At 38.9% G+C, this 16244-nt stretch overlaps 1 protein-coding gene across 1 annotated transcript; it reads right to left on the bottom strand.

Annotated features, from left to right (window-relative positions):
- Positions 1–241: 241 nt before the first annotated feature.
- On the bottom strand, positions 242–8558 carry LOC149844236 (epoxide hydrolase 3-like). Its single transcript, XM_090000434.1, has 4 exons — positions 8261–8558; positions 7691–7873; positions 4041–4273; positions 242–688 (listed from the first exon to the last, which is right to left on the bottom strand). Exons 1-4 carry the CDS (start codon positions 8540–8542, stop codon positions 442–444), a joined length of 945 nt encoding a protein of 314 aa, XP_089856560.1. The 5' UTR covers positions 8543–8558; the 3' UTR covers positions 242–441.
- Positions 8559–16244: the final 7686 nt, after the last annotated feature.

Genomic DNA, 16244 nt, shown 5'->3' on the forward strand with positions numbered 1-16244 from the left:
TACCACTCGAAAGCCTGAACGGAATTATAATACTTTCTCACTTTTCTCTGTTTCACGCATGCAAGTGAAACTACCGGGAATTCTCAGCTTAGGATAATACCCATTTTAGGGAGTTTTTCATGCTTGGTCTAATCATTCCCTCAATTTAGAAGGGTGTTATTCAAGCTACCCACAGGCAACAGGACATCTTTTTTTTGTCCTTTTTCCCTGTTTAAAAAGAAAAAAGAAGAAGCAAACATGGTGCCACTAAATCTCCCGCATCAGTACTTCTTCAAGAAGATAAATTATCTGATGGAAAATGCTTCTATCACAAGCAAATAAGACAATCCGGTACCATGGCTGGAGACCAAACAGTAGTTAAACAGAACATGCATGTCCACTGCCATATATGTCCATCGCCACTCTAAAAAGGAAAAGAGGTACATAAAACCGAGCAACAAATCAGAACTTGCTGATGAAGTTCAGAATGTGTTCACTGATTTCATGCGGCTTTTCCTGGGTAATGAAATGCGCTGCTCCTTCGATTATCACAATTTCCCGTAAAAATGGAACGTCGGATTTGAAGCCTCCCTTGTGAATATAATCTTTTGCACCTGGAGTATTATAAGTGATGTCCAGATCTCCAACAATGAACTTAGTTGGCACTGTAATCTTCACCCCTGTCCATGGCGCTAAAAGCTCCCAGTTTCTGTACAAGCATTGCACAAAAGTCACAAACACTGGAAGAAAAGGAGTGGGAGAATGGGAGATCTAAAATACTTGTGGAAAATCTGGGATGAATCCATGATGAATAATTAAATATCATCACAGGATCACCTTTGGGAAGCAGAAACATACTTTCACAAAATCTTTGATCTCACAAAATTGCAGAGATCTTTAGTCCTTTCTACTGCCATGATCGCCAGAAATGATCTTGATGCCAAGTTATTCTTGAAATAAGAGTAGGACTATTTTGTTTTTTTTTATGATCGATGGAGGACCCTCACCAAAAACCGGGTTAATTGGCCTGCTTCCCTGCAAGGTAAAACTCCGGGTTGAGGACATGGCTACCCATTCTTACGTGCCCCAACCATGATAAAGCTACATGCACCAGCGGGATTCGATCCTGTGCCTTCAGCTTGACACAGAACCCCTCTGACCATATTATATATCATCATCCAATTTTTATTTTATCCAATATCTAAGAAAATGCAGCACAAGCATCACAGGCATGTTTCTGTTCCTGGTTTATTGTTTATCCAATATGACCTCTTGCTTGCTTGCTGAACAACTTAAAAAATTTAAGATTTTTTTCATATATCTATTGAAAACAAGGAAAACAAGCAGCTCTTCCATGTTCTATTTCATGTAGTCACACTTTCTCTGGCGTGTTCATTGAACTTTACATATTGTGATCTCTATATCAGAAGGATGGACACACTATACATATTCCCTATGATATTTTTTATGGATCTGGGCCTATTTCATGTCAAAGAGATCCATCTTACTTAATATTGTTTTTAATACCATGATCCAGAAGCAAGCAGTTTTCCATCCTATTTAGCATTTTATTATTGTGAACATAAATCAGTGACTCTCTCAAGACAGTAATCAAATGGTGCAGATCAGTAATTTTCCTGCCCTGTGTTCTCCAAGCATCTCATGTTCCATTCTCATTCCTACAAATATCTTAGTGGTCATTAGCCCACAAAGTTCATCTGGTAGGGGTGACTTGTTAGTGTCATCAAGTTGATGGGACGTCACAAGCATGAAATCCACGGGTCGCGTCCCTTGCGGTAAGGTCGAAGCTGAGTGCACTCTCTGGAGGGCAGTGGGGACCTTGAGGGTTTTACCGATCGGAGGCGAGCCAATGTGCGGTCAATGATTTTTTTTTTTCCTTGGATTATCCAAAAAAAAAAAAATCCTAGTGGTCATCACAGTTGGTATCCAAGTAACAAGAAACTATATATTTTCAATTTGGGGTTCACTCAACAAATGACCATGTTAACCACCTATTTTGCTTTTTCTTTGCATGCTTTTCAAGCACACAGGAGTTTTATTGGAGATTAATAAATGATCTCCTAAAGCTGCATTAGTTTGTCTATAGGCTATAATGCTAGTAAGTTATAACATTTATTTTTCACAATGAATGCATTTGTGACCTTAACTTCTTGTGTTTATATCTTTCTATTCTTCTACTTATAAAGGAGCAATGAGGGGGCATTAGGGGGGACAAAAGTTAATTGTATTGTAACATTTCAAAAATGACAAAAGTAGTAGTTTGGGTTGAATGTAATTTACTAAATTGTTTTTTTTTCCTTTTGTTTTTAAAAAAGTACCTACGTCAATATGCAACATTTTATTAAATGACAAGGTGAGCCATTTGATCTTTCTATTGTCATTTACTAAATTGTTTTTACTTTAGATATAAATGTATTTTATTAGAGAGAGATTAGAAAAGCTATATACATAGGATTTTATGTGGACACGAGAGAGAGATTACTGGTTAAGGATGTAGACAGATCAGATTTTATCCAATATCTAACTGAATCTGGCTCCGTTTAGTCTGATTTGGTAAGCCAAAACCATATCCTATTATAATCAGATGCAGATATGGTTTTGATTTTTTGCTACTGAATTTAATGAATATCCGGATTTGATGAAAATCTAAACCCGTTTACATGTAAAAAAATGGATTTGGTAGGAGTTTTTTCATTAACTGAATCTAAATTCGAATTCAAATCCATTTAACCAACATCCAATTAGTAGGATATGGTATTTGGCTACATCGACCCGAGTTCAAACCATTTACATCCATATTACTAGACTACGCTTTACTCATGATGTTTGATAAGAGAGTGTGGGTATTTGTGTGGTTTTACTCATTATGTTTGATTTGTGTGCGTGTGTTAGTGATACCAACGGGTTGGATGTAACTTGATATCCAATACAATCTAATTCGGGTCTGGGTTTGAGTTCACGCACGGCTGGAAATTATGAACCATATAGGTTAATGGGTTTGGGTACTTATCGGGTCAGGTCTTCAATAGTTTTTTTTAAATTGGATCTAAGAATTTGACCCAGACCCAACTCATTTTGACATGGGTCTGGGTATGGCTGAAAAATGTGGACCTATCCGAGTTAATGGGTTTGGATACGATTGATGAAGGTTTTAATGGGTTCGGGTTTCAGCATGGATCTTGATATGATTGGTATTTTAGACCTAATTCATTACCCGTCAATCAAAAAATATATAAATTAATGGAATCAACAATTCATTAAAAATATTATATGCTAACAAATTAATGACACGTTTATTAAGTATTCTAAATAATGCTAAAATCTAAATGTAAAAATAATATCTCCACCAAACAATCATTTCAAGTTGAAATGAAAAAACACCAATGATATATCATATTAAAAAACGGGTTTGGGTTCTAATAGTGGGTCAGGTTTTAATAGGTTCAATTCAGGTCCGTTCAAGAACATAACATGTTTGGGTTCAGATTGGTTCAGGTTTACATTATGTGGAACCATTTGAGTCTGGTAGAAACGCCGGTCGAGTCCAAATGGATTCGTGTCTTCATTTACAATACCCAAGACCCGATCTGTTTCCATTACGGGTCTACGTACATTTTGGACTCAACCCGAACCCATGTGTCTGCTAAATTGGGGACGGGTCGGGTATAATGGGTTCAGAACGACGGGTCGGGTCAGGTATACTCGGCCCGGTTACACCCTTTAGTAGTTATTAGGCAGCTAAGAGATTATAACAAATGTGACTACGGCTAACTACACCATCCTCCAACAAGCTAAGCAGGCTACAACCAATACTGGAGCAGAGGATTTTGTGTTTTCATGAAAACTTTTCACATGGTCATGCGTATACTGAAAATTATGGCGTGTGCATAAGCGCTAGTGAAAATAGTCTTTACTGGCTCTACACGTTAGCGCCAGTAAATGTATTACTGGTGAGACTTTCACCACTACTGGCGCTATTTTAGCGCCAGTAAAGACATTGATTTCTTGTAGTGACTAGAAAAAAGAGAGGTATGACCTACCGATTGAGATTGCGATAGTAGTTCAAACCACCAGTGAAGCCACAACTCTTAAACTTATCAGAATAATATCGTATGTCTTCCTCTGATAACCATTCAGGCAAGGAATCCGGTACTGATGAACCTCCAAATGCCTGTCCTTTATGAACAATTCGAGCACCTGGTTTGCGGTAACACAGAATGATCTTCATAACTTTTTCAACATCAACAAACTCAGCTTCTGCTACTCCAGGCTTCTGTAACATAGAAAATGAGAAAGAAAAACAATAGTAAAACACTTGATCTTGTGAAGGAAATAAACTTGAAAAAGCAAGATGTGCAAGACATGCTAGAATTCACAATGCTCATCTAAAATGAGCCATTCTAGATGATAAGGCTGATGCTGTTTATGGTGAAGAACATGGTGGTGGAGTTGATGAAGAAAACCATAACAAAGATAAAGGGATGCATATCAAAAGAGCTTGACCAAGTCTAGAATTTCAAGGGCCTTCTATGAAGGAAACATTAGATAAAGGGATGCATATCAAAAGTGCAATGTTGTTAAAATCGGTTCAGTAGGTGAATCATTTTTTTTTAAAATGAAAAAATCTAATCGAATCAATATTGAATCAGCTCCTTTTTACCATCAGATGACACATTTCATTAGAAAATATAAAAATGTTAAAAAAATCTTTTAACCCCTTTTTTTTAAAACTATAAAAAATGAATTGAATCGATCGTTGAATTGTAGTGTGTGCTCAAGTCCTAGTCAAAGATCAAAATTGTCCTTTAGTTATGTATTTTGGGCATTTTGGTCAATTTGCCTTGTGTAGATTTTAGGGTTAGAGTTAGCACTTACATATTTATTTGTGGGCAGCATGAACAATTTATTTAATGTGTAATAAATGTCATGGAGCATATGAAAAGTTAGTATGCCAAGGGTTCATGTAGAATTTAGAATTGCATAGGAATAATTTGCATTAAGGCCTATGAAAAGAAGGCCAAAGTCATTGAAATTACGTTAGAAGTGCATATATGGGTGAGACTTGTAGTTTTATGTGAACAAGTGAAATATCAGTGTTTTTTAATTTTTTTTTGGTTTTTTTTTCTTGGATTGAGTATTTTTTTTCTTGATTAAGGGATAGGTTTTGCCCTATAGAATTTGCCCCCTTTTGAATCGTCTTTGGGCTGATTTAGACCAATTTAGACAACATTGGTCTAGTGACTAGTCAAGCACTGCTCCAGCATGCTTATGTTTAGAACACATTTCAGCCATTCATCTTTAATCGACGGGTGCCGTTCATCGAGAAGGCGAATGACATAAAAAATTCTCGTGGGGGCCCATCTAGTTGGGGACAGCCATTTTTGTTGGGCTTTGGTTGTCCATCATTTTGCATGATGGACAACATCCAAGGCGACTTGGACAGTTTTCTTCCCCAGACCCTTGGTCCTGATCATGTCTCCCAATGTTGTCAAAATAGTATGGGACCATAATCCCTTTTCAAAATGATTCAGGGGATCGGCTGATTTGGATTTTGAATCAAATTGAGCCGAATGGGCCAATTTTTAACTAGAAAAAATGAGGTGACAATAAAATAATTAAATAATTTTTGAAAAATATTAAAAATTATTTGAATTCTTTTTTAAAAATAAGTTGAATGAGCTCATTTAGTATTGATTTTGGGCTGATACAATGCAAATCGATTCAGACCGATTTGCAAAGGTGTTGACAACACTGCTCTCTCCCATTTCACCAAGTATTTTTCAATTTATAAACGATAAAAGAAAAGAAAACAATTCTATTTAGGGGCTAACCTTTTGCCAATAATTTAAAAAAAAATGATCTACACTTTTCTGAAATTTAGATATAGGGTCAAGCTTTTCCTGAAGAGACTCCAATTGTCCCTTTTTAGTTGTCAAAATTGTTCCTTGAAAATTGAAAAATACTTATCCACCCTCATAAAAAGAAGAAAAAGTAAACACCGTGAACTTGTAACGATGAAGATTATTATTGTAGTTTGTCTTGTGATTTAACCTGAATTAAAGGACAATAATATATGTAGGCCCTTCCTGTTTGACAGTTTTCAGAGGCATTTGAAATTTCAGAAATGTGAGGCCCATATATTTGAAACTAGGGGCAAAAGGTTAGTCCTTTTAAATGATTTTTTTTCCTAAAAAAACCTACCTAAGCACAGGGTGTCAACTGGCCGTGTTTACCTGGATCTGATCTGGACCAAACCTTATAGGGTTCGAGTATGGTGATAAATAATAATACTCGATTAAGACAAGGGTCCAGACTACATGGATCACGGTATAAAAAAAAGGATACAAATTTGTGACTGCTACTTAGTATCGGCAATGGGTCTGAAAAAGTATCTAAAATGATGAAATTTATATATTTGCACCCTGCCGAAGTAAGGAACCATGGCATATACGTTTGAAACAGATTCCATTTTGAGAGATTTGAAAAAGCACTATCTCGTTGAAAGGCTCTATACATCTGCCCTTTCTCAACGCATTTCTTTAGACAAAGATTCCGTTTTTTTGCGGATGGTAAATATTTCTCCGAACATGGAGTGTGAATCCAACCCATGTTTGAATTGAAACTGAGATATAGTTTGTGAAATTTTATACCATACTCGGGCCCGACTCGAGTTGATTAAGACCCATAATTTTTCAATATATATAAAATGATAAAAATATTATTTTATTGGGTATGGTCCGGGTTGATTCATGTAGTTCTTATTGGTTCTGGGTATGGTTTATCTTATAGTAGACCTGATTAGACCTGGGTTCAGACCCGATACCATACCTGAAAATCAGACCCGACGTGTTGACACCCCTACCTGAGCAATACTTTGGAAGCAAGGAAAATTTTCATAGAAAAAAAACTTTTTACATAAGTTTTGATGAGATAACTTTTTCAAAAATAAAATTTTAACTTGTTTACTTAGCATGAGAACAACAGAGAATGGACGGTGAGAGAGAGAGAGAGAGAGATATGGAGAAAAGGTGGAGAAATTATTTTTTATCAAAAGTTATGATTTAATTTTTTTTTTCAAAAAACGGCCTGTAAAGATGTAATATTTTATTTTCAAATTTTATTTTATTTTTATTATTTTTCTCACTTCCAAACGTACGCTAAAGGTCACTATCTTATTAATGAGGGAGCGGAGCTTTGACGAACGTTTCATTGACTTGTGTTACTTTTTAGCTGTTTTGGCACGTGTAAACACGTGCTTTTGCATTTTTGTATGTTTTCCAGAAATAATATCCTGAATCGTTCTTTCATTCTTGCATGAAAGATTGGTAGAGGGACGGCAAACATGGCAGGAAAATGAGACAGGATCAAATCAGAGACACGCCTTGGATACCGTTCATCTTTGTGATGAATCCTCCAAAAAATTTCCAGAGCCATTCATCTTGGAGATGAACGGTATCTCAAGCACAGAAAATGAAGGACTGAAAAATCAAAGAAAAATGGTGGTGTTTGCCTTTTACCCATCCAAAGCACTCGCATGAAACACGTACATCCACCAATGACAAGAATAACATGATTAATCTTAAAATAGACGCATCCAAGTGTGAAGCCAACCAACATGAAATTTAGCAGAGTAGCTAACCACACCAACAAAGAATTAAAAGAAGAAGGATATAAGAAGAAAACTGAAGACCTGGTATCGACAGATGTAATAGTCATCACCGAATTTCTCCCTGAAGAGATCAACAGTCTTGATAGACGGGTGTCGAGGCCAATACTGAACGCTCAGATTCACCAACGCTTTCACTCTGTCCGGCCTTAACAGGCAGAGATACCACGCAATGAGAGCTCCCCAGTCATGACCAACTACAAAAACCTGCTCCCACAAAAAAATTTCAAACATATGAAACACACCCACGTCCAACTAAAGATGATCAGATGAAACTCGACAAGAACATCGATTTCTTTATGTTATGACAAAAGAAAACTTTCACCGAGAACCAGGCCACTTAATGGGCCCGCCTCCCTGCAAGGTATGGTTGGTAGGATCTGTGAGTGGACGTTGCAGGTTCAAAACCCAATGGTACGTTGAATAATAATTGGTGGGGGTCTGCCTAATATCAGCTTGCCTTTAACAAACTCCGGGGTTGAGGACAGCAACAATGTCAGCAGAAAAAAAAAAAAAAAAGATGACCAACTTGGGATTCAGTCGAGAAACAAAAGAAAGAGAAAAAAAAAAGGAGATGGAGAAAAGAAACGTTGCCTTCTCCTCGCCCAAGGCATCAATAAGGCCGATGAGGTCTCCGACGATGTGAAAGCAAGTGTAGCTGTGGACATCCTGAGGGGTGTCTGTCTCTCCGTAGCCTCTGAGGTCGGGGGCCACGGCACGGTAGCCATTGTTGGCTAGAGTGATGATTTGGTGGCGCCATGAGTACCAGAGCTCGGGGAAGCCATGGATGAGCAGCACGAGTGGGCCACTACCTTTCTCTGCTATGTGCATCTTGATGCCATTGGTCTCGATGGTTTGGTGCTGAATGCTCTCCATCACCAACTCTCTCTCTCTCTCTCTCTCTCTCTACCCAAAGCACCATCAACGTCCAAGTTTCAACTTGCCCTACCACAGATTTTTGTAGCAAAAACTACCTGACAATTCAAGGAGACGCAACTCGTGATCACACTATCACACGTTTCACATTATTAAAATGTTGAATAATAATCGTAAAGAGAATAAAATTGTATACATCAAAATATCAAAAGTGCAGTTTTTATCAATGAAAAATAAAAAAACTCAGTGTCCTCATATTCTAATTTCCAAGATTTGTGACATTTCTTGTCAATATACCGACTTAATCGTTTCACCGTAACACAGAGTCGTGCTTTCTCTAAACCTATGACAAAAACATCGTCTTCTGGCCTTTTCCGTGCAGTCTGGATTTTTTTTCCAGGAGAGTTACGGTCTAGATTTCAACCGCGCGCGTCTCACAATTCCGCGTTCAGACGGTTGATAAAGACGGGATGAGATGAGATGAGGCTAGAAGCATGCACCTCGGGTGCCGACAGACCGTCAGAGGTCCGTCCCTTGGATGACCTTCATCTCACAGTTGGTAAAAAACAATAAGAGTTTTGCTCCGGTTAAAAAAAAAACAATGAGTTTTCTCTCTCTCTCTCTCTCTCTCTCTCTCTCTCTCTCTCTCTCTCTCTCTCTCTCTCTTGTTTTTTTAGGCAGGGGGGTGGGCGGGGGTTAGGCAGACCGCTGACAGTTATACTCAACTATACCTGTGTATCGAAGTCATGAGATCCCAACACATGGAACGTTCACAATGTCCTCCAACCATATGAGCGAGCTCTCGTGAGTAGGGGTGGCAATCGTGTCGGGTTGGCGGGTCGACCCGACGGGTTGGCGGGTCAGCATGCCTCAACCCGAACCTGACCCGTTTATTAAACGGGTCGGCTGTGGCAAACACGAACCCGGCCCGTTTAATAAACGGGTAACCCGACACGACCCACCAACCCATTTAATAAATGGGTTGGGTCGGGTAAACGGGTTCTCAGGTTCGCAGGTCAGGTTGGCGGGTCGTGTTGACGGGTTGGCGGGTCGGGTTGACGGGTCGACGGGTTGGCAGACGGGTTGACGGGTTGACCCGCCCGACTAACCCGTTTATTAAACGCCGGGTTGGCGGGTTGGCATACCCCAACCCGAACCCGACCCGTTTAATAAACGGGTTAGGCGGGTCCATCCGTTTATTAAACGGGTTGGCTTAAGCCCAACCCGAACTTTTTTGCTAGAAATATGTAGGAAAAGTGATGTAAAATGAAAAAATGAGAACAAATTTTTTGAGCATTTCAAAAGAGAAAGGCTTTTTTGCTGAAGGAGTTTTTCTAAAAAGTACACTTTTGATAGGAAACATTCCTCCGTGAGAGTATAAGAATGTTTCCTACCAAGAAAAATTATTTTTACACTCCACCACTCATCTCACCACCATCACCATCCTGTTACGAATCTAGTGTGGCCAAATGGGTCTCACATGGAATCCAATGAACCACTTAGTGGGACATTGAGATATGCACCACCAGGATAATGGTGGGGCCCATTACACATTGGATTCCCACAATGTTGGAGAATCCAATGAAACATTTAGGGCTCAATAACGGATACCCAGGGGAGGTTAAAATTCTCGAGCCCCTACCTCTGCAATATACTGAAGAGGCCCGAGGAACCCATTAGGTAGACCATTAATCACTTCTCTCTCCTCCTCTCCTCAAGTCTTCCCTACACACACCCCAATCCTAGATCTATCAATGGTATCAAAGCCTCATTACGGGTGTGTAGGCATTACAATGGACTTGCCTATACTCAGCTACCGCCAATCAGTGTGGCTCACCGGTGCCGACTGCCTCACGGCTGTTGAATCCTGACGAATCTTGCAAGACCATCGCTTTTGTCGCCGCCTACTCAGACCAAAAAACAAACTCCTGGCCACCATTGGATGTGTCTCATCTCACAGAGAATGGAGAGGAAGAGTCTTTGATTTCGAATAGGACGGCCCCATCTCAAGCAATAGAGGTGACATTCATGATCACTTTCTCCAGTCGAAGGGGATATTCTTTTCCACCACTGAAGCTGGTAGCAGGGAGGCATCGAGCTTCACTAATGCAAGGGGCCTCTGAGCCTTGATGTCGACCCTCATGAAGACTGTGAGGACGTTGCCAAATTTGATCAGGTGGCTGATCAAGAGCTCGCTGAGGTGAGCTCGACACTCTTTTGCTGGTCAATGAGGTGGGCGATGGTGCCGAAAATAGTTCATGAGTTGGATGAGCTGAAGGCGGAGAGGCAGATGGATTGCATGGCCAGCTTCCTCCAGATGTTTGATCACAGCCAATTCCTCGATGGGAAGCTAGTTTGCTATGCCAAATGCCACCCCTTCATGGGTCAGTCATTGGCTAGGCTTGACCTTCTGTCTTCGCCATTGCCGAAGCCCCCAACCTCTAGCTTTGTTCAGGAAGAAAAGACAGTGGTGGCTGTCGGTAGCCAATCTCCAGCGTTCATGTCGGAGAACGCCCAAGCACCCATCATGGTAAGCATCGAGAAGCTGAGGTTCTCGCTCGACATAAGGGACATCGTCCACGATTTCGTCTTCCGCGATGCCTCCTAGACGTCGAAGAAGCCACTGACCACGACAGAGGAGATGCCAAATGACATGAAGCACTTGGATATCAAGAAGGGGTTTTGGTCCTTGCAGCGCCTCCCAGAAGTCTCGAGGTTGTCGCTCGATAGCTGGGTGGTCACTGTGGGGCCCTTGGGTGGCCTCTTCCCATGGGAGATCCACACAAGTCTCATCTGGCCGGACATCTCCAGTGACGAGTCGGAGGGCAGCGAGAGGCAGCACCGCTAGCCCATCATTGTAGACTAGCTAATGGCTACAACCTAGGCATCTTTCGCCGGGCAGAGCTCCGCTACTCAACCTCAGAGTTTCGGGCCTATCGAGAGCTCCTTCAGTCAGTGGAGGCAGACTCGCATCAGAGGCAGCAATGCCAGAACAACACAGAGAGGGCAGAGTTCATCAGTCAGAAGGCCTCGTGACCTACAGTGAGGGAGTCGCGTCAGTTCCAACATAGAAAGGTCTTTAAATCGGCAGAGATCTTCCCAGATGTGCGACCGTCCAACAATCTCTATGAAAAGATTGAGCAGAGGCTGAAGATGAGAGGAAACTCAGCAGCGTTGCACCCACGAGCAGAGAAACTGCTGGAGGTGGTTGTGGGAAGAGGAAGCAGTAGACAGTGATAGCGCTTGGCGCCCCATCAGAGATGACGCCATTGCTGTCGACGAGCAGCAAGACTCCAGCCGACTGAGATGATGAAGTTCCTTCGCTGGTCGATGGCAGCCGGAGGGCGGTGACACTGTCGTAGGGTAGAGGAGATCCCCTAGGAGACCAAGCGATTGTCGGATCTTTCGACGAAGGTGGCGGCGAGGGCGACAATCGTCGCCCTCATCCTCCCCTTTTAGTTTCTCTCTTGTTTTTCCTTTCTTAAAAGGGTAAACCCTAAGAGTCCCCCTTTTATGAAAAGGGTGACAAAAAATTTTTTTGAGAAGGGGAAGCGACCGCCCCTCTTTCCTCTCGTAAAAAGGGAAAATCTTGGGTGGTTACCTTTTTGTGAGTAATTTTATGGATTTACCCCTCATCTTTTAATTTATTCTGATTTTATCCCTTTGTTTTTCAAAACACGGGCTCTACTGCTTGGGTAATTCTAGAAACAAGCTTTTCTCTAGATATTATCCGAGACAAGGTTGTTGTGTCTTTTTTTTTCCAGAATAGCCTCAGTTTTTGCAAAATTACTTTAAACCACCTGAATTTTCTGTTTTAACTCAGAAAGTTTCAAAGTTTTATTTTAATATTCTTGCTTGTTGTTGTTATCCAGAAATGTTTCTGACTTTTCTGTTTTCATAGAAAAGTGGTTCTGGTTAGCAGAATACCTCAAACAAGTTTGGATCTAGATTGGATCAAGCTGTTCAGATAGCTTCTTACAGACCTTAGTTAGATTAAGTAAAACTTTTTCGACCCAGTTATGATTTAGTTTATATCTCTAGACTGATATTTTTGGATCCAGAAATATTGTATCTGCATATGTTTTTATTATATACATTTATATTCTGTTCACGTTAATATCTAGATCCAATATAGTTTGATCCAATTTTTTTATAGATCAAGTTTAATTGTAAGATCTATTAAATATAATGTTTGGATCAAGATTAGATCTAATCAATATTAGGTCAGATGATTGGATTGAGTAAGGTGACACAGACCTTGATTTGATCCAGAAAAATATTATGGATATAGTTAAATTTGTATGGATCTGGATATGTAAAAATGAGAATAAGATCAAGTTGATTGAGTATAGATTGAACAAGTTTAGGTCCAAACTATGCTCTTGGACAGATCTAGTGACGGGTTCGGATGACCGAATATGAAATATGGATATAGCTTGATCCAGTTTTGTGATTTGATACAGATGAGTGTTATGCTCGGATATGGATCTAGTTTGATCTAGTTTTATGATTAGATCCGAATAAATATAAATGGGATATGGATCCAGAATTGATCCAAATATATATATATATATATATATATATATATATATATATATATATATATATATATATATATATACTATATGGATCTAGATTTGATCCAAGTTTTATGTTGAATCTGGGTACTATTAGACCAGATATTTAGATTTAATAATGACATATATTTTATATGGATTTGGGTTTGACACGGTTAGATCCAGATAAGTAGAATACTGGATGTGTAATATGAATCCATTTATATTTGAAATATATGGTCTTGGATATGGATTTGGATTATGGTTAAATTCTGAGTGATCCATGGTTTCATTTAAACCTATATGGAGATTCATTTTAATATGGATCATGTTGGACTTGATAGATAACATCTCAAGTCAGATTTTGATATAGACTCATACAAATCCAATAAGATTTGATATATATATATATATATATATATATATATATATATATATATATATATATATATATATATATATATATATATATTTGAACTCATACAAATCCAATCCTGAGTGATCCGGTAATGGATTTGAACTCAAATATTCAAACGTGTAGTTTGATTAAAGCCTTAGAATTGACATATCATATTTGGCATATCCAAATGTTATAATGAATCTGGTGCATATCTAAATTTGATTTGGGTATGGGATTTATGTTTAACTTCATAATGGAAAATCAACCTAGTCTATGAGTATTCTCATGATTATGACATATCATGAAGGAAAAGTCCAGCTAGTGTATGTAAAACCTCATGATGTCGTGGCTTAATGTAATACATTAAAAAAGTGAGTTGAATTTTATATAAACATGTTAAGATATTTATATGATGATAAATAAATCATTATAAATAATGCTACCTATGGTATGATTGTATAAATGCATAAAGGGATATTTTGATTTCATATATAAAATGGTAAATGATGTTGGTCAGTCATATTTATAACTATTTGGATCCGGATATACTTATATGAAATGATCAGGTAGTGATCATCATGTGATAATGCATATGGAAAGTGAGAGTATAAGATATGATGAAAATTTGAAAAGTTGGAGTATTTATTATGTTTGGCAAATCATGAATTTATGAATTAATAAATTTATACTACTCCACTAGCGTACATGTGAACATAATGATGTCCTATGGTATGGTCATGGAAGAGCCACAAGAACCCCATGACTATGTGAGACCCACATTATAATGTATTCATTTTTTTATCTATGAACTGCATGACTCATTATACAGTGAATGGTGAATACTTGAAATAAATTGTTATACAAAATAAATGTTATGATAAAATCTATGATATGATGAAAAAATAACCTAGTTTGTGAATAACCTCGTGATAAGGATATATCATGAAGGAGAAATTCAACTAGTGTATGTAAAACCTCATAATGCCATGAGTACAATACATAACGCATGGGTTATGATACAATGTAAGTATTTGTCTCATATGATCAAGTGAGAAATGTTGAAACTTGTTATGGATCTAGTGTGGCCAAATAAGTCTTACATGGAATCCAATGACCCACTTAGTGGGCCATTGAGATATGCACCACCGGGATAATGGTCGGTGTGGGGCCCATTACACATTAGATTTATAGCATGTTTGGAAATCCAATAAAACAGTTAGGACTGGACAATGGCTACCCAGGAAAGGTTAAAATTCTTCAGCCCCTACCTATGCAATACATTGAAGAGGTTTGAGGAACCCCCCGAAGCAAGCCATTAATCATTTCTCTCTCCTCCTCTCCTCAAGTCTTTCATACGCACACCCGATCCTAAATCTATCACACCCACCATCACCACCACCCACCACTGTCATCACCACCATCCTCCTCATTTTTTCACATTTTCAACTGTTTTTCTCATTCTGTACAAACAAGTGAAAGCTTTCTTTTGAAAAACTTCTCATATCAAAAAACTCATAGGCAAAACTTTATTTTCCTATGAGAGTTTTTCTTTCTTCCAAACGTTCTTTTGGTGGACAGCATTTAATAGGCTTGTTCAATTTTCTCCTGTCTGTCAAGGAAATGATGGCTATTATAGTGGCAATCCCATAAAGGAAAAGCTTTCTCTGTGGGTAGGGGATTATCTATAGTCTTACACCTGTTTGTTTTATGCAGTTTTCATGACAAATTGCTGTGCTGATATCACCATGAGTGAAACAAACACAGTGAAGCATCATGATGAGAAAGTATCATGATGATACATGTGAGCCCCTAGTTTTTTTCACCGACTACCTTTTTTCATGTATGAAACTATGAACCCTTTCATACCTACTCGTAGTACTTTCATAAGAAGGTTGAGCTGGGGAAACTATTTATAAATTTGTGCCTTTTCCTATGGAAGACTGGCCGCTCCTAGCCCTTGAAAGGGTTGGAACAGGGATTCCACACATACCACCCGGGGGACCTCCAACAGTCACTTTCCAAACAGAGCCTAAAATGAAATTTGAGAAGAAAAAAGTACAATAATCAAAATAAAGAGGTATCAATGGTATATGGGTTCGACCTAGAGTCGGCCATACAAAAGCCCTATAGGGTCAAGGTTTGATGATAAAGGTCTGATTAGAAACCAGGTCGGACCTACAGGGTCTGATTAGTATATAGAGTCAGGTATGATTTATGAAATTTCACACCATAATCGGTTCTGACCTGATTTTCCAATGATTTTTTAGTATAAAAAAGATAAAAACTAGTATTGTATAGATTTGGATTTGATCTAGTTTATGCAATCCTTATAAGACCTGTATATGGTTTTCCTTATGGCAGGCACGATGGGTCCAGATCGAGTACCAGCACCTCAAAGTTAGACTCCGGTTCAAACTCATTGGGTCCAAACCAGATCCAACATGTTGACACCCCTAACCACAAATATAAGGAGAGAGAGAGAGAGAGAGAGCACCAACTTGCGTTTCAGGCTAAGGCTGGTAAACAAGTCAAATGAGTTGAGCTTAAAGGGCACGTTTGAAAGCGAGAAAGATCTAGGAAAAGTGATGAATGAAAAATCCGTATGGATTTCTCGACCCTTCCAAACAAGAGACTTTTGCTGAGAGAGTTTCTCTAAAAAGTATTTTTTGGTAGGAAACATTCCTCCATTGGGGGTAAAGGAATGTTTTTTACCCAAGATAAAATTTATTTTTATGCTCCCAACCAC

The sequence above is a fragment of the Nuphar pumila genome, chromosome 3 (genome assembly GCF_984573655.1).
Source record: "Nuphar pumila chromosome 3, dmNupPumi1.hap1.1, whole genome shotgun sequence".
Taxonomy (NCBI): Eukaryota; Viridiplantae; Streptophyta; class Magnoliopsida; order Nymphaeales; family Nymphaeaceae; genus Nuphar; species Nuphar pumila.